Raw genomic sequence first — 26064 nt, forward strand, 5'->3', positions numbered from 1 at the left:
CCCTTCCATATCACTTCCATGAAAAGAACCATAATATCTCACAACTTAGATTCCAGGTCCTGGAGCAAATTGAACCTAATAGGAGAGGTATTAATAGGATTAATATCCTCAAAAAGAGAGAGGCTTTCTGGATCTTTACCCTCCAAACCCTAGAGCCTAAAGGTCTCAATGGGGAATATGACGTATCAGCCCTATTGTAATTTATTGTACATTGTTGTTTTCTTGTGTATATTAGATATATACTAATTTGTCTCCTTTTTTTCTTCTCTCTAGAATCGCTAGATCACACTACGTGCACCACGTTCACTATACTGGGCACCGTTTATACTTCGTATGGTATGACATCTCCTTCTTCCCCTGTGGTATTATGGGCCCCTTTCTTTTTTCCCTCTCCCTGTTGTCCATTATCTCTCTGCATAGCGCTATTGTTATGCGCTTCTTCCCCTTGTCATTCTCCTCACACTATCTTATTTACACCAATTGACACCTTTACAGCTCTGACAGGCACTTTGCCTGTGGTCACATGACCGCGCCCAGCGTCCTGCACATCTAGGAATTCCTTCCCCTGTTACTACCCTCCCCTCCGCAGTGGGTGGTCACATGACCACTATGACGTCACTAGTCTCCAGCACTTATACCCGGAAGTGCCGACCCTCCTGCAGCGTCGCTCTCCTCTGCTCTGCACTACTAGCGTTCAGGATCCAGGTATGCCGGCGGTCACTGCGCCCCTCCTCCCCTTTGTCTTCTGTTATCTACCCCATTATATATCTTCTAACCCGGTCATATTATCTCCCACAGCGCCGTTACTCCCTCCAGGCTTTGTGCCTCTCCTCTGGCGCTTCACCTTCCATTGTGATCCTGCAGGTATTTACACTTGCTATGTTTTTAGCTCTCCAGGTTCATGTGTGTTCTCCCCCTTTTTAACCCTTTCCCTCGGCTCTGGCTTTTTATAGCAGACTGCAGCTCCTATATCTCGTGCTCTGGCTGACGCTCATTCAGGCTCATTAGCTTCCTCATCCAGGTAGTTTTTATGCTCCCATTTACTCTATGTCCTCTCCTCTGTGTATAGCTCCATATTAGGCAGTCTCCTTCAGGCAGTAGTTATATTACTTTCCCATTTCTCTCTCTAAGGACCCATTCTACCTTGTTTCTTTTCTCCTCTTCACCTTTTTGGTCTTCCCTTTGTTTTTCCTTAGTTTCTCCCCATTTTCTGGTGTGCCCAGCTAGATTTATGTGCACAGACTCACGTATCCTTTATATCTCTAGGTCCTCACGTTAGATCATCCACCATGCTATTCCACATAGCTTCACTGGAGGCGTATTCTGTACCACATGTCTGCGCTTCTAATATCTGTATAGTACATTTCTGTGTTGTATCCTTTTACCGTACTTAGCTAGACCTCCTTGTCCTGAGGTCACACCATCACCAGCGTCCTCTCATCTCCAGCACGATTGTTATTTCACTTATCCAGTATCTCAGCACGGACCATATCTCCACCTCGCACGGAGCACCGTTTATTCTGGATAGATTCATCTCTCTGGCACATGTCTCCCTACACCAGATGGAGCATCACGTACAGTTAGGGCCAGAAATATTTGGACAGTGACACAAGTTTTGTTATTTTAGCTGTTTACAAAAACATGTTCAGAAATACAATTATATATATAATATGGGCTGAAAGTGCACACTCCCAGCTGCAATATGATAGTTTCCACATCCAAATCGGAGAAAGGGTTTAGGAATCATAGCTCTGTAATGCATAGCGTCCTCTTTTTCAAGGGACCAAAAGTAATTGGACAATGGACTCTAAGGGCTGCAATTAACTCTGAAGGCGTCTCCCTCGTTAACCTGTAATCAATGAAGTAGTTAAAAGGTGAGGGGTGGATTCCAGGTGTGTGGTTTTGCATTTGGAAGCTGTTGCTGTGAGCAGACAACATGCAGTCAAAGGAACTCTCAATTGAGGTGAAGCAGAACATCCTGAGGCTGAAAAAAATGAAAAAATCCATCAGAGAGATAGCAGACATGCTTGGAGTAGCAAAATCAATAGTTGGGTACATTCTGAGAAAACAGGAATTGACTGGTGACCTTGGGAACTCAAAAAGGCCTGGGCGTCCACGGATGACCACAGTGGTGGATGATCGCCGCATACTTAATTTGGTGAAGAAGAACCCGTTCACAACATCAACTGAAGTCCAGAACACTCTCAGTGAAGTAGGTGTATCTGTCTCTAAGTCAACAGTAAAGAGAAGACTCCATGACAGTAAATACAAAGGGTTCACATCTAGATGCAAACCATTCATCAATACCAAAAATAGACAGGCCAGAGTTAAATTTGCAGAAAAACACCTCAAGAAGCCAGCTCAGTTCTGGAAAAGTATTCTATGGACAGATGAGACAAAGATCAACCTGTACCAGAATGATGGGAAGAAAAAAGTTTGGAGAAGAAAGGGAACGGCACATGATCCAAGGCACACCACATCCTCTGTAAAACATGGTGGAGGCAACGTGATGGCATGGGCATGCATGGCTTTCAATGGCACTGGGTCACTTGTGTTTATTGATGATATAAGAGCAGACAAGAGTAGCCGGATGAATTCTGAAGTGTACCGGGATATACTTTCAGCCCAGATTCAGCCAAATGCTGCAAAGTTGATTGGACGGCGCTTCATAGTACAGATGGACAATGACCCCAAGCATACATCCAAAGCTACCCAGGAGTTCATGAGTGCCAAAAAGTGGAACATTCTGCAATGGCCAAGTCAATCTCCAGATCTAAACCCAATTGAGCATGCATTTCACTTGCTCAAATCCAGACTTAAGACGGAAAGACCCACAAACAAGCAAGACCTGAAGGCTGCGGCTGTAAAGGCCTGGCAAAGCATTAAGAAGGAGGAAACCCAGCGTTTGGTGATGTACATGGGTTCCAGACTTAAGGCAGTGATTGCCTCCAAAGGATTTGCAACAAAATATTGAAAATAAAAATATTTTGTTTGGGTTATGTTTATTTGTCCAATTACTTTTGACCTCCTAAAATGTGGAGTTTGTAAAGAAATGTGTACAATTCCTACATTTTCTATCAGATATTTTTGTTCAACCCTTCAAATTAAACATTACAATCTGCACTTGAATTCTGTTGTAGAGGTTGCATTTCAAATCCAATGTGGTGGCATGCAGAGCCCAACTCGCGAAAATTGTGTCACTGTCCAAATATTTCTGGCCCTAACTGTATATTTTTGCCTTTTGTTTTTCACCGTTAGGTCGATTTTTTCATTGTTGTATTATATGACGTATACTTCTGCATCATGTGACACTATATTTATTTTTATATATTTACTAGTCAATGTCTAAGAAACGCTCTGACGAAGGTCCGGTGTGGACCGAAAACGCTTAGCGTTTTTTTTTGTCTGGATGCATCAATAAACTAAGAAGCATTTCTTCTCAAAAATTGAGTGCCAAGTTTCATTCATCTTTAATATACGGGGTGGACACCCTACTTGAGCACCGCCAACCCTCATATCTACTGAGTGCCGTGTTTTTTTACCGTATCTTGTTTAACCAATTAGTTAGAGCCAAGTGGTTCTCTAAGATTGATCTCCATCAGCAGCAGCAGGCACAGGAGCGACACTAAAGATATCACAGAGTGCAGTTATGTGACATTAATGCATCACACTAAAAAATGCATTATCACATAGTCTGTACAGTCTGCGATTGGGGTGCAAATGTCCTTGGAGAGCCATGACTTGTTTGTCTTAATGAAAATTAGGCGATCAACACTTTCAGGGGACAATTGTATGCGCTTACCCGTCAGGACACCACCTGCAGCACTGAAGACACGTTCTGAGAGAATGCTGGCTGCCGGGCACTATAAAACCTCCAAGGCATGTGAGGTGAGCTCAGGCCACTCCTCCATTTTGGAAGACCAAGATATGAAAAGGATCCAAACACTCCCTGATGGTATTGATATTTAGTTTTAGATACTCCTGCACCATCCTCTCCATTCTTTCACCACGTGTAAGACTTGGACTCTGTTGTGCTGGTGTACGAGTTGGTCTAAAAAAAGTGTCAAAGGACTCACAGAAATTGCTTCTTCCTCTTCCACTACTGCTGCTGCTGTTTTGGATTTGACAAATTTACGGGCCGGAAGTCTACAGATGCGATGCGAACTGTGTGCTTCACTGCTATCTTGTGGAAAAGCTCTCTTAAGGTTGTATAAAAGCAAGTTTCAATACTCCAGCATTCGCAGGTCCCATTCTAGGGCGGGAATCATCTGGCAAAATTTGGTTTTATACGTGGATCTAAAAGTGGCAACCCAGTAGTCAGCATTATTCCTAATCATTACTATACAGGGATCATGTTGCAGATAGATAGTGCAGCAAGAAGGTACTAATTTGTCAGGCTCTACCATAAGGTCCGAGCCCATGCTGTGTTGGTGGCTGGGTAACAATAAGGCTCGATTCCTCCATCCCCTCCCCCCAACCCTAAAAAACGGAGAGGGGGAGGATTATCCTCTTCATCCGACAGTTGCTCGCCCATCACCTCTTTCACCTTTGTTCCTCGGATCTTGCACCTTCAATAAGTTTGTCTTTTATCATCACCGGCCCCCTTCGATCGCAGTACTTCACCCTCCCTTGGCACCCACATGTGTGACAACAGTCTTGAACTTCGAGACAATGTTATCCCTTCCGCAGCCTCCTGTGCTTCCTCCTCTTCTTCTGGGACCACAATCTCCTCCTGCAGGCTATTCAAAGCCTGCTCCAGCATATAAATGACCAGAATAGTGATGCTGATTACGTCATCATCAGCGATAACCATCTTAGCAGCCATTTCAAAACTCTGCAGAAGTGTGCAGAGGTCCTTATTCTGTGCCCACTCTGTAAACGTGATATGTGCCAACTCCATACGGCGTTAGCCCAGGCTATGTAACATGATATACTGCGTCAGGGCTTGTTGCTGCTGCCATATTTGCAGAGTGGAATGCCACCTTGTCAGCACACCGCATATCAACCTGCTAACTGGCATGGACAAAGACCTTTGTATCGATGCAAGTCGATGAGCAGAGGGGTGCGAACGGCAGAAATGAGCACACAGCTTACGTGCTTTATGGAGCAGCTCAGTCCGGCAAGGATAGTGGCTGAGAAAATGCTGCACCATCAGGTTGAGGACGTGAGCCATGCAAGGCACGTTTGTGAGCTTGCCTCGCCATAGGGCCGGCACAAGAATCACAGTTATCAGACATGGCCTTCCCTGGATGCAGGTTCAGCTGAGAGAGCCATTGATCAAATTCAGCCTGGAGAGCTGTCCACAACTCTTCAGCTGTATGACAGCGATCTCCAAGGCATATCAATTTTAAGACTGCCTGATTGCGCAGTACGGAGGTGGTGGGGTTCGCTATGCAATGTTGGAACGCGTGTCTTGTGAAAGGCAGAGATTGAGAGTGCAGGTGGAGGCCCTAGAGGAGATAGAGGCAGAAGCAGTGGAAGTGTTAAATGTAGAGGTTTAGCCTGCAAGCCTTGGGGATTCCAAGACTTGTGGAGCAGCGCCTGTCCCCACAGCCACCAGTCACGCAGTAGGCGAGATGTAACGTCCTTGGCCATGCTTACTCATTCAAGTGTCTGTGGTGAAATGCACCCTGGAACAGTGATTTTGTCAAGGAATGGGTGATATTGTCTGCTACATGCTGGTGTAGCGTAGGCACAGCTTTCTTTGAAAAATAATGGCGACTGGGTAATTGGTACTGGGTGACTGCGAAGGCCATCAGCTTTAGGAAACCACCAATATCCACCAGGCAGAAAGGCAGCATTTCCATGGCCAACAGATTGGAGATGGTGGATTTGAACCTCTTTGCTTTGTCATGCGTAGGAGTAAACAATTTTGGGCATCGGTGCAGATTTCCTCATCTTGACTCTGCAAAGCTTTTGAGTACACTTCTGATGAACATGGCATAGAATGTGTGAACAGCTCTTCAGAATCACCCATCTGTGGTTCCGTGCAGTCAGTTGAACATTTGGATACTTGGGACTCAGGGGAAAGTAAGGGGAATTTGGGTGCCACATATGTGGACTTATACTGGTTGTGATGTTGAGGTGGAGAAAGAGAGGCCACTTGAATCTGCACTTGCCATCCACTCAAATACATGCCTTTTCTGGACATCATCGACAAGGCGTACCACTGTGCGGCTGCCAAAGAAAGGTAGTGGTATAGCCTGCCCATAACTTAATTTGTCAGTTGTCTTTGCATAGGACGTGACATTGCTTCATTAGTGCCTTCACCAACATTACCTTACACTATCTACCCCACGTACACCTGGAACACCAAGCCAAATTCCCCTTCCACCACGGCCTTGCTTTTTCCCAGTCATGTTGCCCAGATAGCATGGTAGGAGGACAGTATTAACAACCAAAAATTAGATTTAAAAATCTCCACCATCACTGCATACAGCTAAATTTCAGCGACAGTAAATTCAAAGTTGAAATATGGCGTTGTGTATTAGTCACAGAAAAAATATTTTTTCTTTGGACCAAGGATCAGGCCTCTATAACACACTAGATGCTACAAACTATTTTTCAAGTCAGGTCCCTTACTATATGACGTTAATAACAGAAGATTTTTTTGTGGCCTATGTATCAGGCCTCTATAATACACAAGATGCTACAAACTTTTTCAAGTCAGGTCCCTTACTGTATGACGTTAATAACAGAAGAATTTTTGTGGCCTACGTATCAGGCCTCTACAGTTTAATTTAAACCCAAACAAATGAAAAAGTGCGATACAGCGGGTTGTCCAACTTTTTGCAAATTAAAAATTATGATTTTTTTAAATGTGCCTTAGCTCTGCAGACAGGTTCATTTCACAGCCACAAAATGACTAAGTGGGATACAGCAGGCTGTTTCACATTTAGCAACCAAAAAAATTAACTTTTTTTTACGTGCCTTAGGTCTGCAGACAGTTTATTTTTCACAACAGCACTAAATTACAAGGTGGGACACAGCAGTAATATTTTTCCTCTAGCTACATGTGAATTAGAATGCTATACTTGTGCATCGATCATAGTAGAAGCAGTGCACAGCAAGAGCCCTGCTGGATTTGTTTGTGCACCTCAGTATGGCCAAAAAAGAAAAAAAGTGCTATCTAGCTACACTATCTGACTGATATTCAACCACCTCTCGAACTAGCTATAATGTGGGATACGGCAGGTTTTCCACATTTAGCTACTGATATATTAAGAACACTATACTCGTGCATGGAGCACTATAAAAGCAGTGCACAACACACTTGTAGGACATGTGCCCAGCCGGCTTTGTCTGAGAACCTCAGTAATGACCCTAAAAATGACTGCTGTGCTTCCAATAGCGCCACTACTCTGAGCTCTGTAAACCCCCTCCCCTCAAACACGTGCCAAACGCTCATGACACACCACCATTGTCATTGCTAAAGTGCTGAAAATATTTTTGTGGCAACACAAATATGTTCCTGCACTTTTACCAAATGTTACAGATTTTATAACATTTTACTCGGGTTCCGATCACAAATCCGAATGTGTCATATTCGTGCCGAACTTATGTTTGGCGATCGTTTTCCAATCAAATTTGCTCATCTCTAGTGTTGAGGCAAAGATAGAATTTCCTGATATTTGATAGATTCAAAGAGAAAGTTTAATTGCTTTTGTGATGAAACTGAAGCCTGGCTGTAATTGACTCTTTCAACAGGACAATGATGTGAAGAATACCTCAAAGTTCACCAAGGCATAGTTTCAGATGAAGTCCTGGAAGATTCTTGAAAGGTAGTCACAGTTGCTTGACTAGATTCTCAGAACTTGTGAAATTTAAAGAAGGCGGTAGCAGCACACAAACCCCAAAATATTTGTTGTTCCTTGGCTATAAGGAAATAAAAATTGTTTTTGCATTACTCTATTCAATAACTTTTTAAATTTTCTGATGACAGACCTGCGTCACGCAGACCTGCGTCATCACTTGTTTTTTCACATGATGAGAGGATATTTTCAGTGATGCCTTTTTTATTTACCATATATACTCGAGTATAAGCCGAGATTTTCAGCCCATTTTTTGGGGGCTGAAAGTCCCCCTCCCGGCTTATACTCGAGTCATACCCAGGGGTCGGCAGGGGAGGTGGAGCGGGGGCTGTCTAATTATACTCACCTAATGCTGGCGCGGTCCCTGCGGGTCCCTGGCTTCCCCGGCGCCCCAGCTTCTTCCTGTACTAAGCGGTCACATGGTACCACTCATTACAGTAATGAATATGCTGCTCCACCTCCCATAGGGGTGGAGCTGCATTTTCATTACTGTAATGAGCGGTAACGGTGACCGCACAGTAGAGGAAGAAGCTGGGAAAGAAGGGACTGCACAGAGCCAGGAGCAGGGGAGTATAACAGGGAGGGGAGCGAAGCGCAATATTCACCTACTCCTTGCTCCGGCGCCGCTCCATCTTCAGCGTCTTCTGCAGTGACGCTCAGGTCAGAGGGCGCGATAACGTGGTTAGTGCGCGCCCTCTGCCTGAGCGTCACTGCTGAAGACGGAGCGGCGCCGGAACGAAGTCAGGTGAATATTGAAAGTGCCGGGGGCCTGAACGACGGAGAGGTGAGTATGTGATTTTTTTTTTTTTTTTAAATCGCAGCAACAGCAAATAGGGCAAGTGTCTGTATGGAGCATCTTATGGGGCCATAACGTTTGTGCAGCACTATATGGGGCAAATGTCTGTATGGAGCATCTTATGGGGCCATAATTAACGTTTGTGCAGCATTATATGAGGCAAATGTCTGTATGGAGTATCTTATGGGGCCATAACGTTTGTGCAGCATTATATGGAGCAAATATCTTTATGGAGCATCTTATGGGGCCATAATCAAGGTTTGTGCAGCACTATATTGGGCAAATGTGTCTATGGAGCATCTTATGGGGCCATTATTAACCTTTATGCAGGATTATATGGGGCATATTTTAATATGGAGCATCTTATGGGGCCCATCATAAACTTTATGGATCATTATATGGGGCTCCTGATTCAATATGGATATTCAAAAACACTTAACCTACTGATGTCTCAATTAATTTTACTTTTATTGGTATATATTTTTACTTTTGACATTTACCGGTAGCTTCTGCATTTCTCACCCTAGGCTTATACTCGAGTCATTAAGTTTTCCCATTTTTTTGTGGCAAAATAAGGGGGTCGGCTTATACTCGGTCGGCTTATACTTGAGTATATACGGTATTTGATTTTTTTAATCACATTTTATTTGGTTGTGGTCTGATTAAGCAAAAACAAAAAAAGTAATAAAAACAAAGTTTGTAACACGTTCATCAGACGGGTTAACTTATGTGACAATTTTAGGACTTGTTCACACATTGCCAGTTTGAAGAGCAAGTAAAAACTAAGCAAATGTAAAAAAAAAAAAAAAAAAAGTATTGTACACTTTTTTTGGCAACACTGGCTTTTCATGCAGATAAGTCCATTGAAAATACTCAACAATACTCAATTGTCTGATCACTGGTCTAATACGCATGTATTTCAATGGAGGTGTATATGAAGCTGTTCAGTTGCGTAAAAGCGGTCTCCATACTGCCTTTTTGCTTGGGGGCAGGCAGTACCATTTGAGTGATCATTCTGTTCAGGAGCTGCTACCACACATTAACAGTGGGCAGATGTTTGTCAGTCTACACTTTTTTTTCACTAAATTTGCATATAGAGATAACAATGAATTTAACTAGGACATAGCCCAGGAAGGGATAGCCCCTCAGGAACTGAGAGGGAGGTGAGCAAAGTAAGTGCTGTACAGAAATCAATGGGCTGGGGAGAGGGAAACACACACTAAGGATGCCGCACACTGGCAGTATTTGTAAGCCAAAACCAAGAGTGGAAAAGTATAATAGAAACATATGCACCACTTCTGTATTTATCACCCACTCCTGGTTTGGGCTTACAAATACTGATGTAAAATACTGACCAAATACTGCTAGTGTGACGGCAGCCTAACTGTTCTTACTGCAACGGAAAGGAGTAGTTCTGGAGAGCAAAACTGCTCCTTGGGATTCTATCAAGATGTTTGTGTTACTAAAAAGAGCTGTCCTGTATCAGAGCGCCTGCTCTAGAATGTGCACTCTATAGATCCTGGACGGCCTCTCTGATATGATGCTGTACACAATGAAACAAGAAAAAAAAAAGAAAAAAGGTGGAGCAGGAGAACGCTGCAATGTAGAAAATAAGCAACTTTTGAAATTGACGTTTCCCATTTTACCTAACCATGATTGCCTCAAAGAATGAGAAAACCCAATTAATTGACAATACAATTCTCTCATACATTCCCACACAATTACCTTACATGATTTTTTGTACAAATATTAAAAAAGGCAATAAAAATGTATAATACAAAAACAAGTTACATCATGTGGTTTTTAGATGCACATTTTTTTATGAAATCACTTATTCAAGTTCATTGTACAGAAACCTCAAAAAGGTTGATTACATTCTTGTGCGGAATATAATAAAAATAAAATATGCTTCGTAATTTGATGCAACAATATAAGTAGAAACCAGGCAAGTTAGGAGAGCAGAGAGGTGCTCGGTAACACATTCTAGCTGCCGGTGGCCACCACTATTGGGAATGTAGGAGTTCACCATTTTAGAACTCGTGTGAATTTAAGTCAAGGCTAAGAAATTACGATTAGAGAGAATAATCTTCTCAAATTGTTGTTTTCACGTTAAACTAACAGTTGGAATACAAATCGTTGCTATGGTACTATGCTGGTTGCTTTTCTGAGAGCCAAGTATCCAGTGATAACATCTGTGGGAAGCATTCTGATGTAACTGAATTCCTCGATTGTACTGAACCGTAGCTTGGTTTGTGGGTCCGTATAACTGGCCTAGGAAACAAAAAGGAGAACCACCAATAAGAAGGAAAATAACAGCTTACACTTCAACTGTATTCATCCCATCAAATAGATAAAATAAGGTCACAAACACCTGCCCTAGCTGCTGCATCATACAATTATTGGTAAAGCGCTTTAGAGAGACCAGCTAGGTGTTTGCAACTAGAAACTTTTTTATGTGGGTTTCTGATAGTGAAAAGGTTTTCAGTTAAGCTGTGTGCCAAACACTCTGTTCAGAAACCTCCATTGCAAATGTCATCATATTTGATATCTGGACATCAGTGGCATAGCATATGACGGATAAGGGTGCCTTTTGCTCATAACGATAGAGCTGTAATACATACGTAATAATAATATATCTGTAATTTGTATGTAACCCCTTCTCATGTACAGCACCATGGAATCAATGGTGCTATATAAATAAATAATAGAGCTCTCACATACATATATACACACACACACGTACGTACATAATGTGTGCGTATGTACATATGTCCATGTGAGAGATACAGATATATATTTGCCCAGCGACATATTAAACTACCGCAGGCTCCAAAACAACTGCAGAACTGGGACAGAAAAAAATACAGTGTATGAACAGATGAATTCCTACCAACACTGTGCATCTAATCATTAAATATATAAAATTTGTAAAAACAAGATACAGTTACAGAGTGAACTAAACTTATGGGATACACTGACTAGTGTATCCATCTAGTAACTCAGATTCAGCTCATGGCTTTTGTCCCCCATTTATACAGAATTACTGCTTCCTTTCACAGAACTGTAAGGGAGAAGACGTTTGATCAACATTGTAGATACAGATTCCTTACTATATGAACAATTATGACACTCTCTTTAATATGTTCTAATGGACGACTCAGTAAAAAAGTTCATGGAGGGTCTGGATGTGATGCTATAGGTTGAAATCAATATACTTGTGAATTGTAAAGTCAACCGATCACGTCTACAAATCCAGTTTACTTGCAAACAATGGGTTAATCTGCAGGCAATTCAGTGATAAAAAAAACAGCACTCGCCTTATCATAGAAAAGCAGGGGACAGTCTTCCTAGCAGCAGGGATCTAGGGTGCCAACCAGCGCCAACACTCACCTTACGACAGAAAAGCAGGGGACAGTCTTCCTAGCAGCAAGGATCTAGGGTGCCAAAAAGCACCAACACTCACCTTACGACAGAAAAGCAGGGGACAGTCTTCCCAGCAGCAGGGATCTAGGGTGCCAACCAGCGCCAACACTCACCTTACGACAGAAAAGCAGGGGACAGTCTTCCTAGCAGCAAGGATCTAGGGTGCCAAAAAGCACCAACACTCACCTTACGACAGAAAAGCAGGGGACAGTCTTCCTAGCAGCAGGGATCTAGGGTGCCAACCAGCACCAACACTCACCTTATGACAGAAAAGCAGGGGACAGTCTTCCTAACAGCAGGGATCTAGGGTGCCAACTAGTACCAACACTCACCTTATGACAGAAAAGCAGGGGACAGTCTTCCTAGCAGCAGGGATCTAGGGTGCCAACCAGCACCAACACTCACCTTACGACAGGAAAGCAGGGGACAGTCTTCCTAGCAGCAGGGATCTAGGGTGCCAACCAGCACCAACACTCACCTTACGACAGGAAAGCAGGGGATAGTCTTCCTAACAGCAGGGATATAGGGTGCCAACCAGCACCAACACTCACCTTATGACAGAAAAGCAGGGGATAGTCTTCCTAACAGCAGGGATCTAGGGTGCCAACTAGCACCAACACTCACCTTATGACAGAAAAGCAGGGGACAGTCTTCCTAGCAGCAGGGATCTAGGGTGCCAACCAGCACCAACACTCACCTTATGACAGGAAAGCAGGGGACAGTCTTCCTAGCAAGAGGGATCTAGGGTGCCAACCAGCACCAACACTCACCTTATGACAGGAAAGCAGGGGACAGTCTTCCTAACAGCAGGGATCTCGGGTGCCAGTAAAAACATATTGTGGAATGTGAAAAAGTAAAAACTGGTGCTCACCGTTCGTTAAAATCTTCCTTTATTGACCATAGCCCAGTACTGGTCTCGGTACAAATGACTGGGAAGAGTGGTCTGACGGGGTTGGGATGGAAATTTCACCCCTCCTGGCTACAGTATTTGGATATGGAACAGGTGGGAACTGAACTCGGGGAGTTTTTCAGGATTAATGAAGGGAGTGCGGGGAATCTTGTAGTGTGGGACACCATGAAGGCATACCTGAGAGGAATTTTATTTCGGGACATCTCGAGACATAAAACTAAGTCTAAAATTCAAGACAATGCAGTGATGGAGGAACTGAGGGTGGCGGAAGAGACACTGGCCTCTCAGAATTCAAGAGAAGCGCAACTTCGTATGAGGGCGGCTCAGGTAGCGGTCAATGAACTCCATATGCGTAGGGCAGATAGGTTGAGAGCCTTTCAAAAGGAAACATTTTATTCTGAGGGAGAGAAGGTAGGACATTTGCTCTCGGTGGTGGTTTCTGCGCAGCGGGATTCTTCACATGTATACTCCATAAGAACAGAGGAAGGTAAAACGGTTACTCAGGGGGGGGAAATTTTAGACGTTTTTCGGAGATTTTATAGTAAATTATATTCCTCTAGGGTGGATAAAAGTCCTGAGGAAATGAATAGATATCTGAAAGAGGTTGACTTACCCAGACTAGGTAGAGAGGAAAGGGAGTGGATGGATAGACCGCTTGGGGAGGAAGAATTGAAGGCGGCTTTGGCGGATATGGCGGGGGGCAAGGCTCCGGGGACGGACGGTATCCCAGTAGAGGTTTATAAAATTCTTAATGCAGAGTTAATGCCCAAATTGGAGCGAGTGTTCTCTGAGTCATTGGAGAGGGGAGTGCTGCCTCCATCAATGAGAGAGGCCATTGTGGTGGTTATTCCTAAAGCTGATAAAGATCCTCAACAGCCGGAGTCGTATAGACCAATTTCACTTCTAACGGCTGACATAAAGATTTTGGCGAAGGCCCTGGCGAACAGGCTGTCCCAAGTGATCGATAAATTGATTCACCCAGACCAGTCTGGCTTTATGCCCAATAAATCCACGGCAATTAACTCGAGAAGGCTATTTTTAAATATGCAAATTCCTGCAGACAATGCCGGAAAAAGAGTTGTTGTGTCTTTAGATGCTTACAAGGCCTTTGATTGTGTGGAGTGGAGTTACTTGTGGTCGGTACTGGATCGCCTGGGGTTTGGTCCAAAATTCATCTCCTGGGTTAAGTTGCTGTACTCGTTCCCAACGGCAAAAATTAGAGTTAATAATAATTTGTCAGAGTTTCCCGCTGTTTAGGGGTACCAGACAGGGGTGTCCGCTGTCCCCGTTGCTCTTCGCTCTGGCCGTGGAGCCGTTAGCGGCTAAAATAAGAGGTGCTCAGGAGGTTAGAGGTTTCATCTATGGTAGGAGGGAAGACAAAATTGCATTATATGCTGACGATATTTTGTTGTTCCTGGAGGATTCTGAAAGGTCCCTGTGCAATGCGGTTGCTTTGATTGAGGAGTTTGGTCGGTTTTCGGGTCTCACAATAAACTGGGATAAGTCTTGTATGTTGTTGATTGAGGGGGACAGTATTGGCAGTGGAGAGAGGGCGATAACCACAAAATTAAAGATTGTTCAAAAATTCAAATATTTGGGTATTCAGATTGCTCTTCCTCTAACTACCTTTGAGGAACTGAATTTAAGTCCATTAATGCAGAAAATTCGTACCAAGATTGCGGCATGGAACAAATTACATTTATCGGTGGTTGGTAGGGTGAACCTCTTAAAGATGATTGTAATGCCACAGTTGTTGTACGTGCTACATAACTCTCCCATTTGGATTACACAATGCAGATTCCGTAAGATTAGGTCTTTGTTTGGGGAATTAATATGGGGAGGAAAGAGTCCTAGGTTTAAACAGGAGATACTTCAGAGGGCCAAAACAGAGGGGGGTCTTGCACTTCCTAATCCATGGCTATACTTCTTAGCAGCACAGTGTCAACATCTCAAAGGATGGGGGGAGGAGGCAGGGAGTGTGCAAATACCTAATAGCTTGAGGTTCTTACTACAGGCAGACGTTTTGAGTGACAGTGTGGAGGGAGGACAATTCAAAAAAATGGGTTCACAGGGGTGCACTATCAAATTAATTCACAGAGTATGGGAAAAAGTCAAACTCATTAGGGAAGTGAGTGGGTTCACCAGATTCTCGCCTATTTGGGACAACATTTATCTACCGGAATTTAGGCAGAGGGAGGGTTTTCACTTTTGGTCTGCAGCAGGTATTAAACGGCTGGGGCAGCTGATAAGTCAGGGCAGACTTAAAACATTTGAGGAGTTGCAGGAAGAATTTCAGTTGCCACGGTCTGAATTGTTCCAGTATAATCGTATCTCTCATGCTCATCAGGCACAGAATAAAAGGGGAGCCATAGTGGTACAGATTGATCTCATGCTCGACTATATCCTTAAGAATAGCTGCACGAAGGGGGCGATTTCAGAAATATATGGGTTTCTACTTTTTTCTTTCCTGGAAAAATATCCCATCCGAGCCAAAGGGAAATGGGAAGCTGAATTGGGAATAATTGACAATGATAGATGGGAGTCGGTCCTAGAATACGTGCCCAAGATATCAATGAGTGAATCTGGCAGGCTATCACAGTTATTCGTAATCCATAGGGCCTATAGAACCCCTGACAGGTTGTTCAAGGCTGGGCTTAGGCAGAACTCGGAATGCCCTCGGTGCTCACAATCTCAGGCGGGGATATTGCATATGATGTGGCAGTGCCCTAGACTGTCCTCCTTCTGGATAGTTGTTTTAAATCGTATTGAACTGGTGTATGGATGTTCTGTCCCTAGGGTTCCACTGACTTGCATATTGGGATATGTGGAGGAAATTGTTACGGACAACATGTTTAAAATAGCTATTGCACGATTGTTATTCATTGCTAGGAAATTGATCGCCAAATTTTGGATTAGAGAGGAACCTCCAACAAGAAGAGACTTTCTTAAGCAAGCGGAGCATAAACTTACTTTGGAGAAAAGTATCTACACCAAAAGGAATAAGCTGGACATCTTCCACAAGCTGTGGCAACCGTGGATGGACTTGAATTAGGATGATAAATGAGAATATAGGGAACCTAGTATTCAATGGAAATATAACGGATGTTTATTCAAATGTTTGTATGATGATGGGAAGTGGGGTGGCTCTGGCTGAGGTCTCTGGGGTTGGGTGGGGTGGGGGGGCTCTGGGTCGGGGGAAAAAGTTATCTGTAAATGTTTAATGAAACATTGCCATGAGAAATATTCTGATTGTTTATTCTTTGCGGATAATAAAAATCTATCTGATAAAAAAAAAAAAAATCTTCCTTTATTCATGAAGTGTAATACATGGCAGCAAATTGAGAATGCATCTCATTAAGGATGACGGCCATTTCACGCTCCTATGCGCTTCAACAGGTTCGGAATATCTACAGGCAAGTTGCGTTAGAAAAGTGCAGCGCTGTACTGAAAGTGTATATACCAGGAGAAAACTAACTAAATGCAACACAAAGAGCTACGCATGAAAATAAAACGTGGCTCAAGGAATGTAAAGATATACCAAATTTTATTCATAAATATCTAAACATAATAATGACTGTACTATGGAGTCTTGCCCCTATTGAGCTGTATTTATACTTATAGAAACACGATAGTGTCCTGCTAGTGCGCTTTCCATTTAGGTCTTTCTAGTCCAGGTGGTTTGTGTGACGCTGCATGTAGGGTTCACTGTGTTTAGATACTATTCTATATACGGGCCAATAGGAGTAGGATGTAGTATTTATTTACTTATTTAATTATTACAAGCCTTAGCCTTGATGTGTTCTTGTTGCATTTTGAGGTACTCTGATGTCATTATTTTATGTTTAGATATTTATGAATAAAATTTGGTATCTCTTTACATTCCTTGAGCCACGTTTTATTTTCATGCGTAGCTCTTTGTGTCACAGAACTGAAAGAAGTGACTGTAAGCACGTCTTGGGACTTTCACCGATAGCTGGCTCTCCACTGATGCACTGCAGTGCCAGCTCTTTGGGAAAGTGCTGGTGTGTGCCGACAGCCACAGTTCACAGCAAGTAGTAACTGTAGCTGCATCGGCACGTCTTAATGGCTGAAAGCTGGTGGCTCATTGACGAATAAAGTTAATTTTCTCCTGGTAGCCGCACTTTCACCATAAACAGGCACCTTCATAATGCAATTTGCCAGCAGATAAACCCATTGTTTGCAGGTAAATAATGTTATCCAAAAAAGTTACAGGTTCCCTTTAACCCCTCTGTGACCTTAGACGTACTATCCCGTCGAGGTGCCCTGGGCTTATCTGACCCTGGACGGGATAGTACGTCATAGCCGATCGGCCGCGCTCACGGGGGGAGCGCGGCCGATCGCGGCCGGGTGTCAGCTGCTTATCGCAGCTGACATCCGGCACTATGTGCCAGGAGCGGTCACAGACCGCCCCCGGCACATTAACCCCTGGCACACCGCGATCAAAGATGATCGCGATGTGCCGGCGGTGCAGGGAAGCACCGCGCAGGGAGGGGGCTCCCTGCGGGCTTCCCTGAGCCCCCCGCAGCAACGCGATGTGATCGCGTTGCTGCGAGGGTCTCCTCACCTCCCTCCCTGCTCGAGCCCCGGATCCAAGATGGCCGCGGATCCGGGTCCTGCAGGGAGGGAGGTGGCTTCACAGAGCCTGCTCAGAGCAGGCACTGTGAAGCAGCCTGCACTCATATCAGATCAGTGATCTGACAGAGTGCTGTGCAAACTGTCAGATCACTGATCTGTGATGTCCCCCCCTGGGACAAAGTAAAAAAGTAAAAAAAAAATTTTCCAAATGTGTAAAAAAAATTAAAAAAAATATTCCAAAATAATGAAAAAAAAAAAAAAAATATTATTCCCATAAATACATTTCTTCATCTAAATAAAAAAAAAAAACCAATAAAAGTACACATATTTAGTATCGCCGCGTCCGTAACGACCCGACCTATAAAACTGTCCCACTAGTTAACCCCTTCAGTAAACACCGTAAGAAAAAAAAAAAAAAAACGAGGCAAAAAACAACGCTTTATTATCATACCGCCGAACAAAAAGTGGAATAACACGCGATCAAAAGGACAGATATAAATAACCATGGTACCGCTGAAAGCGTCATATTGTCCCGCAAAAAAAGAGCTGCCATACAGCATCATCAGCAAAAAAATAAAAAAGTTATAGTCCTGAGAATAAAGCGATGCAAAAATAATTATTTTTTCTGTAAAATAGTTTTTATCGTATAAAAGCACCAAACCATAAAAAAATGATATAAATGAGGTATCGCTGTAATCGTACTGACCCGAAGAATAAAACTGATTTATCAATTTTACCAAACGCGGAACGGTATAAACGCCTCCCCCAATAGAAATTCATGAATAGCTGGCTTTTGGTCATTCTTCCTCACAAAAATCGGAATAAAAAGCGATAAAAAAATGTCACGTGCCCAAAAATGTTTTCAATAAAAACGTCAACTCGTCCCGCAAAAAACAAGACCTCACATGACTCTGTGGACCAAAATATGGAAAAATTATAGCTCTCAAAATGTGGTATTGCAAAAAATATTTTTTGCAATAAAAAGGGTCTTTCAGTGTGTGACGGCTGCCAATCATAAAAATCCGCTAAAAAACTCGCTATAAAAGTAAATCAAACCCCCCTTCATCACCCCCTTAGTTAGGGAAAAATAAAAAAAAATGTATTTATTTCCATTTTCCCATTAGGGCTAGGGTTAGGGCTAGAGTTAGGGCTAGGGCTAGGGTTAGTGCTAGGGTTAGGGTTAGGGCTAGGGTTAGGGCTAGGGTTAGGGCTAGGGCTAGGGTTAGGGTTAGGGCTAGGGTTAGGGCTAGGGTTAGGGCTAGGGTTAGGGCTAGGGTTAGGGCTAGGGTTAGGGCTAGGGTTAGGGCTAGGGTTAGGGCTAGGGCTAGGGTTAGGGCTAGGGTTAGGGCTAGGGTTAGGGTTAGGGTTAGGGCTAGGGTTAGGGCTAGGGTTAGGGCTAGGGTTAGGGTTAGGGTTGGGGCTACAGTTAGGGTTGGGGCTAAAGTTAGGGTTAGGGTTTAGATTACATTTACAGTTGGGAATAGGGTTGGGATTAGGGTTAGGGGTGTGTCAAGGTTAGAGGTGTGGTTAGGGTTACCGTTGGAATTAGGGTTAGGGGTGTGTTTAGATTAGGGTTTCAGTTATAATTGGGGGGTTTCCACTGTTTCGGCACATCAGGGGCTCTCCAAACACGACATGGCGTCCGATCTCAATTCCAGCCAATTCTGCGTTGAAAAAGTAAAACATTGCTCCTTCCCTTCCGAGCTCTCCTGTGTGCCCAAACAGGGGTTTACCCCAACATATGGGGTATCAGCGTACTCAGGACAAATTGGACAACAACTTTTGTGGACCAATTTCTCCTGTTACCCTTGGGAAAATACAAAACTGGGGGCTAAAAAATAATTTTTGTGGGAAAACAAAAAGATTTTTTATTTTCACGGCTCTGCGTTATAAACTGTAGTGAAACACTTGGGGGTTCAAAGTTCTCACAACACATCTAGATAAGTTCATTGAGGGGTCTAGTTTCCAATATGGGGTCACTTGTGGGGGGTTTCTACTGTTTAGGTACATTAGGGGCTCTGCAAACGCAATGTGACGCCTGCAGACCAATCCATCTAAGTCTGCATTCCAAATGATGCTCCTTCCCTTCCGAGCCCTCCCATGCGCCCAAACAGTGGTTCCCCCCCACATATCGGGTATCAGCGTACTCAGGACAAATTGGACAACAACATTTAGGGTCCAATTTCTCCTGCTAACCTTGGAAAAATACAAAACTGGGGGCTAAAATATAATTTTTGTGGAAAAAAAATATTTTTTATTTGCATGGGTCTGCGTTATAAACTGTAGTGAAATACTTGGGGGTTCAAAGCTCTCACAACACATCAAGATGAGTTCCTTAGGGGGTCTACTTTCCAAAATGGTGTCACTTGTGGGGGGTTTCTACTGTTTAGGTACATTAGGGGCTCTGCAAACGCAATGTGACGCCTGCAGACCATTCCATCTAAGTCTGCATTCCAAATGGCGCTCCTTCCCTTCCGAACCCTCCCATGCGCCCAAACGGTGGTTCCCCCCCACATATGGGGTATCAGCGTACTCAGGACAAATTGGACAACAACTTTTGGGGTCCAATTTCTCCTGTTACCCTAGGGAAAATACAAAACTGGGGGCTAAAAAATAATTTTTGTGGGAAAAAAATTTTGTTTTATTTTTATGGCTCTGCATTATAAACTTCTGTGAAGCCCTTGGTGGGTCAAAGTGCTCACCACACATCCAGATAAGTTCCTTAGGGGGTCTACTTTCCAAAATGGTGTCACTTGTGGGGGGTTTCAATGTTTAGGCACATCAGTGGCTCTCCAAACGCAACATGGCGTCCCATCTCAATTCCTGTCAATTTTGCATTGAAAAGTCAAACGGCGCTCCTTCCCTTCCGAGCTCTCCCATGCGCCCAAACAGTGGTTTACTGCCACATATGGGGTATCAGCGTACTCGGGACAAATTGGACAACAACTTTTGAGGTCCAATTTCTTTTCTTACCCTTGGAAAAATAAAAAATTGGGGGCAAAAATATAATTTTTGTGAAAAAATATGATTTTTTATTTTTACGGTTCTGCATTATAAACTTCTGTGAAGCACTTGGTGGGTCAAAGTGCTCACCACACCTCTAGATAAGTTCCTTAGGGGGTCTACTTTCCAAAATGGTGTCACTTGTGGGGGGTTTCAATGTTTAGGCACATCAGTGGCTCTCCAAACGCAACATGGCGTCCCATCTCAATTTCTGTCAATTTTGCATTGAAAAGTCAAACTGCGCTCCTTCCCTTCCGAGCTCTCCCATGCGCCCAAACAGTGGTTTACTGCCACATATGGGGTATCAGCGTACTCAGGACAAATTGGACAACAACTTTTGAGGTCCAATTTCTTCTCTTACCCTTGGAAAAATAAAAAATTGGGGGCAAAAATATAATTTTTGTGAAAAAATATGATTTTTTATTTTTACGGTTCTGCATTATAAACTTCTGTGAAGCACTTGGTGGGTCAAAGTGCTCACCACACATCCAGATAAGTTCCTTAGGGGGTCTACTTTCCAAAATGGTGTCACTTGTGGGGGGTTTCAATGTTTAGGCACATCAGTGGCTCTCCAAACGCAACATGGCGTCCCATCTCAATTCCTGTCAATTTTGCATTGAAAAGTCAAATAGCGCTCCTTCCCTTCCGAGCTCTCCCATGCGCCCAAACAGTGGTTTACTGCCACATATGGGGTATCAGCGTACTCAGGACAAATTGGACAACAACTTTTTGGGTCCAATTTCTCCTGTTACCCTTGGTAAAATAAAACAAATTGGAGCTGAAGTAAATTTTTTGTGTAAAAAAGTTAAATGTTCATTTTTATTTAAACATTCCAAAAATTCCTATTAAACACCTGAAGGGTTAATAAACTTCTTGAATGTGGTTTTGAGCACCTTGAGGGGTGCAGTTTTTAGAATGGTGTCACACTTGGGCATTTTCTATCATATAGACCCCTCAAAATGACTTCAAATGAGACGTGGTCCCTAAAAAAAAATGGTGTTGTAAAAATGAGAAATTGCTGGTCAACTTTTAACCCTTATAACTCCCTAACAAAAAAAAAAATTGGTTCCAAAATTATGCTGATGTAAAGGAGACATGTGGGAAATGTTACTTATTAAGTATTTTGTGTGACATATCTCTGTGATTTAATTGCATAAAAATTCAAAGTTTGAAAATTGCGAAATTTTCAAAATTTTCGCCAAATTTCCGTTTTTTTCACAAATAAACGCAGGTACTATCAAAGAAATTTTACCACTATCATGAAGTACAATATGTCACGAGAAAACAATGTCAGAATCACCAGGATCCGTTGAAGCGTTTCGGAGTTATAACCTCATAAAGGGACAGTGGTCAGAATTGTAAAAATTGGCCTGGTCATTAACGTGCAAACCACCCTTGGGGGTAAAGGGGTTAAACATCCTTCAGGACATGACGCAAAACTTGCATCATATGCCGCCTCCCTGACTTTGATGCAAACTCACATGCATATTTCACCGCACATGATGCATTGTTACAGTTAGGGCCAGAAATATTTGGACAGTGACACAATTTTCGCGAGTTGGGCTCTGCATGCCACCACATTGGATTTGAAATGAAACCTCTACAACAGAATTCAAGTGCAGATTGTAACGTTTAATTTGAAGGGTTGAACAAAAATATCTGATAGAAAATGTAGGAATTGTACACATTTCTTTACAAACACTCCACATTTTAGGAGGTCAAAAGTAATTGGACAAATAAACATAACCCAAACAAAATATTTTTATTTTCAATATTTTGTTGCAAATCCTTTGGAGGCAATCACTGCCTTAAGTCTGGAACCCATGGACATCACCAAACGCTGGGTTTCCTCCTTCTTAATGCTTTGTCAGGCCTTTACAGCCGCAGCCTTCAGGTCTTGCTTGTTTGTGGGTCTTTCCGTCTTAAGTCTGGATTTGAGCAAGTGAAATGCATGCTCAATTGGGTTTAGATCTGGAGATTGACTTGGCCATTGCAGAATGTTCCACTTTTTGGCACTCATGAACTCCTGGGTAGCTTTGGATGTATGCTTGGGGTCATTGTCCATCTGTACTATGAAGCGCCGTCCAATCAACTTTGCAGCATTTGGCTGAATCTGGGCTGAAAGTATATCCCGGTACACTTCAGAATTCATCCGGCTACTCTTGTCTGCTCTTAGGTCATCAATAAGCACAAGTGACCCAGTGCCATTGAAAGCCATGCATGCCCATGCCATCACGTTGCCTCCACCATGTTTTACAGAGGATGTGGTGTGCCTTGGATCATGTGCCGTTCCCTTTCTTCTCCAAACTTTTTTCTTCCCATCATTCTGGTACAGGTTGATCTTTGTCTCATCTGTCCATAGAATACTTTTCCAGAACTGAGCTGGCTTCTTGAGGTGTTTTTCTGCAAATTTAACTCTGGCCTGTCTATTTTTGGTATTGATGAATGGTTTGCATCTAGATGTGAACCCTTTGTATTTACTGTCATGGAGTCTTCTCTTTACTGTTGACTTAGAGACAGATACACCTACTTCACTGAGAGTGTTCTGGACTTCAGTTGATGTTGTGAACGGGTTCTTCTTCACCAAATTAAGTATGCGGCGATCATCCACCACTGTTGTCATCCGTGGACGCCCAGGCCTTTTTGAGTTCCCAAGCTCACCAGTCAATTCCTTTTTTCTCAGAATGTACCCAACTGTTGATTTTGCTACTCCAAGCATGTCTGCTATCTCTGATGGATTTTTTCATTTTTTTCAGCCTCAGGATGTTCTGCTTCACCTCAATTGAGAGTTCCTTTGACCGCATGTTGTCTGCTCACAGCAACAGCTTCCAAATGCAAAACCACACACCTGGAATCCACCCCTGACCTTTTAACTACTTCATTGATTACAGGTTAACGAGGGAGACGCCTTCAGAGTTAATTGCAGCCCTTAGAGTCCATTGTCCAATTACTTTTGGTCCCTTGAAAAAGAGGACGCTATGCATTACAGAGCTATGATTCCTAAACCCTTTCTCCGATTTGGATGTGGAAACTATCATATTGCAGCTGGGAGTGTGCACTTTCAGCCCATATTATATATATAATTGTATTTCTGAACATGTTTTTGTAAACAGCTAAAATAACAAAACTTGTGTCACTGTCCAAATATTTCTGGCCCTAACTGTATGTATAGCACAAGCAATCGGATGATCGCAGCTTCAAGTCACCTAAGGGGACTAACAAGTACAGTAAAAAGTGTGGAGAAAAATCAAATCAAGAAGTTCAAATCACCCCCTTTTTGTCCCTTCAAAAATAAAAAAAAATAAAACAGATTTGGTATTGCTGTGTTTGTAAAAGTTTGATTTATCATAATATAAAAAAAATTATATCACTAAACAGCGTAATTAAAAAAAAAATTATATTATCATCTATCTATATCGAAACACCAGAATTAGCTTTTTTGGCTATCGCAGCATTGCAATAAATGGGATTGTATCTATCCCAAATGGTACCACTAAAAATGTTGGCACGGAAGATAAAAAAATAAAATTAAATAAAAATATTTGCCCTTATACAGCTCCACATTAAAAAAATGAAAACGTTATGGGTCTTGGAAAATTACAAAAGCTAGAATTTTTGTTTAACAAATTTTTCAATTTTTTTCACAGCTTAAATAAAAAAAAAAAAAAAAAACAACAACAAAACCAATACATGTTTTGTTTTCTGTGTAAGGGGTGGCAGAAACTGGTTTATGTCCCCACCCCTTTAAACACGTCCCGGTTAACTGTTTGGATATTGTTGTGTTTACTATACCATTGCCTCTGTGTATATACATTACCTTCATGTATATGATTTGTAGGGAAAGTGCAGTACTGAGGTTTGCCCACTAGATGGAGTACCTTAGAATAGCGTATATAGAACTAGATATGAGTTCCACAGAGTTAGGAACTAGCTAATGTAGGAGGGGTCTGCTGTGTGGTAAGCTAGGAGCATTTCCTGAATCTAGTGAGAAGGAAGAGCCAGGGTGCCCAGACAGTCTACATGGGCTTAAGTGCCCGGAATGAAAGCAGTGATCACATAACGTTGATTAAGGGAGAAGCCCAGACATCCTCAGTGGAGCGCTCCCGTGGGTCGTGGGGTACTCGGATCCGGGTCCTTCGGTTCTCAGTGGGATGTCACAGTGGCTGACCCGGTCCGTGGCCCTCGGGAGGTCCGTTGGAGAATGGTGGGGGAAAGGTCTTTAAAGGGATAATGTTCGTGATGCCACCTGTGGTATTCAGTCAGGGTGACCGACGCTGCTTAGGGGTCCGCTGGGGTGATGTTATACCTTCGCACAGGTGAAGTATGTTCCCAGGGCTTCCCAGAGTGTAGATGGTGGATGATGTAAGGCGTAGTGAATAATGAGGACACAAGGTTGCAGTCTCTTTACCTTTACTGAAGGCTTCAGCATCCACAGTCCAGGGTAGGGACCACAGGGTAGGCAGAGTCCGGCCGGTCTGAAGGAAAATCCAGAGTCCCCTTATCCAGGTGGAATTCAATAGCCTTCCTCTAGTGCCTCGGCGTTGTAGTACCTCCCTGCTGAGCAACTCGGTAAGGTCCTCACAACTTTTGTAGATGTTAAGGCTCTTCTCTCTGTCCCCCTGACGGATAGGACAAACCCGTATGACTGGTGGCCTGAGGCTTTTTACAGGGACCCTAGAGACGCCCCGGCCCCCACAAGTTGCCACCCTGCCTCCTGGGTAAATGATAGGGCAGCTAACGTGGAATTAACTGTCTTGCCAGTCTCTGAAGTAACGGCATAAAGCTCTTTACTCCCTCTGTGTTCTGGCTACCGGTACTGCGCTTCAGAAGGAGGCAGCTTGCTTCTAGCTGGTCTCCCTCTGAAGTTTCACTCCTGTTGCTATGACTTCGTTGCTCACTCATTGCAACACAATTCCTTTCGTGTCCTTTCTTAGGATGCTGCCGCACGTGGGGCAGGCGCAGCTCCGTGTACCTTCATCTTCCACAGGCCGCGGTCTGAAGCTGGCTGGAACCCACTCCAACTAGCCTCTGCCAGACTCACTGACTATCTCCTTCTCCCTCCAGTCAGCCTCTGCCTAACTTCCTAACCAACCCACCAGTTTTACCCAAGTGTGAGGAGTGCACTAATAGATAAAAGCATGGCTCCCCCTGGCAGACTGGAGTGTGAAGTGTTGTATAGTGGTTGTGATACCTGGACAGAAGATCTCCTTCATTGCCTTCAGACATAACATCACTCCCCCCGGTGGAAGAATAACATTACTGCAACGAACCAGGACTCTGGGGAGCTGCACTCAGCATCAGGCCTCAACAGTAGTAGGCCAGAGCAGCAGTAGGAAAAGCTTAAGGCTACGTTCAGATTAGCGTTGCGCGCCGCTGCGTCGGCGACGCAACGCACGACGCATGGAAAAACGCGTGCAAACGCACGCAAAAACGCTGCGTTTTTTGACGAAAATCGGACGCAAGAAAAATGCAACTTGTTGCATTTTCTTGCGTCTGACGCTAGCGTCAAAAACGACGCACGTGTC

The 26064-nt window shown here is 43.4% G+C and overlaps 1 protein-coding gene and 1 long non-coding RNA gene across 2 annotated transcripts in view; one reads left to right on the forward strand and one right to left on the reverse strand.

Annotated features, from left to right (window-relative positions):
- The first annotated feature begins 961 nt into the window (after positions 1-961).
- Positions 962-1572, forward strand: LOC138641350 (uncharacterized). Its single transcript, XR_011313784.1, has 3 exons — positions 962-1021; positions 1267-1373; positions 1481-1572. It is a non-coding gene; the product is annotated as an uncharacterized lncRNA (long non-coding RNA).
- An 8832-nt stretch (positions 1573-10404) lies between these two features.
- Positions 10405-26064, reverse strand: part of INO80C (INO80 complex subunit C) — a 73624-nt gene continuing 57964 nt past the window's right edge. Inside the window, exon 4 of the mRNA XM_069730496.1 lies at positions 10405-10878. Coding sequence (XP_069586597.1) covers positions 10747-10878 — 132 coding nt within the window. The 3' untranslated portion in view covers positions 10405-10746. The remainder of the gene's footprint in view (positions 10879-26064) is intronic.

Source organism: Ranitomeya imitator, chromosome 6, assembly GCF_032444005.1.
Source record: "Ranitomeya imitator isolate aRanImi1 chromosome 6, aRanImi1.pri, whole genome shotgun sequence".
Lineage (NCBI taxonomy): Eukaryota > Metazoa > Chordata > Amphibia > Anura > Dendrobatidae > Ranitomeya > Ranitomeya imitator.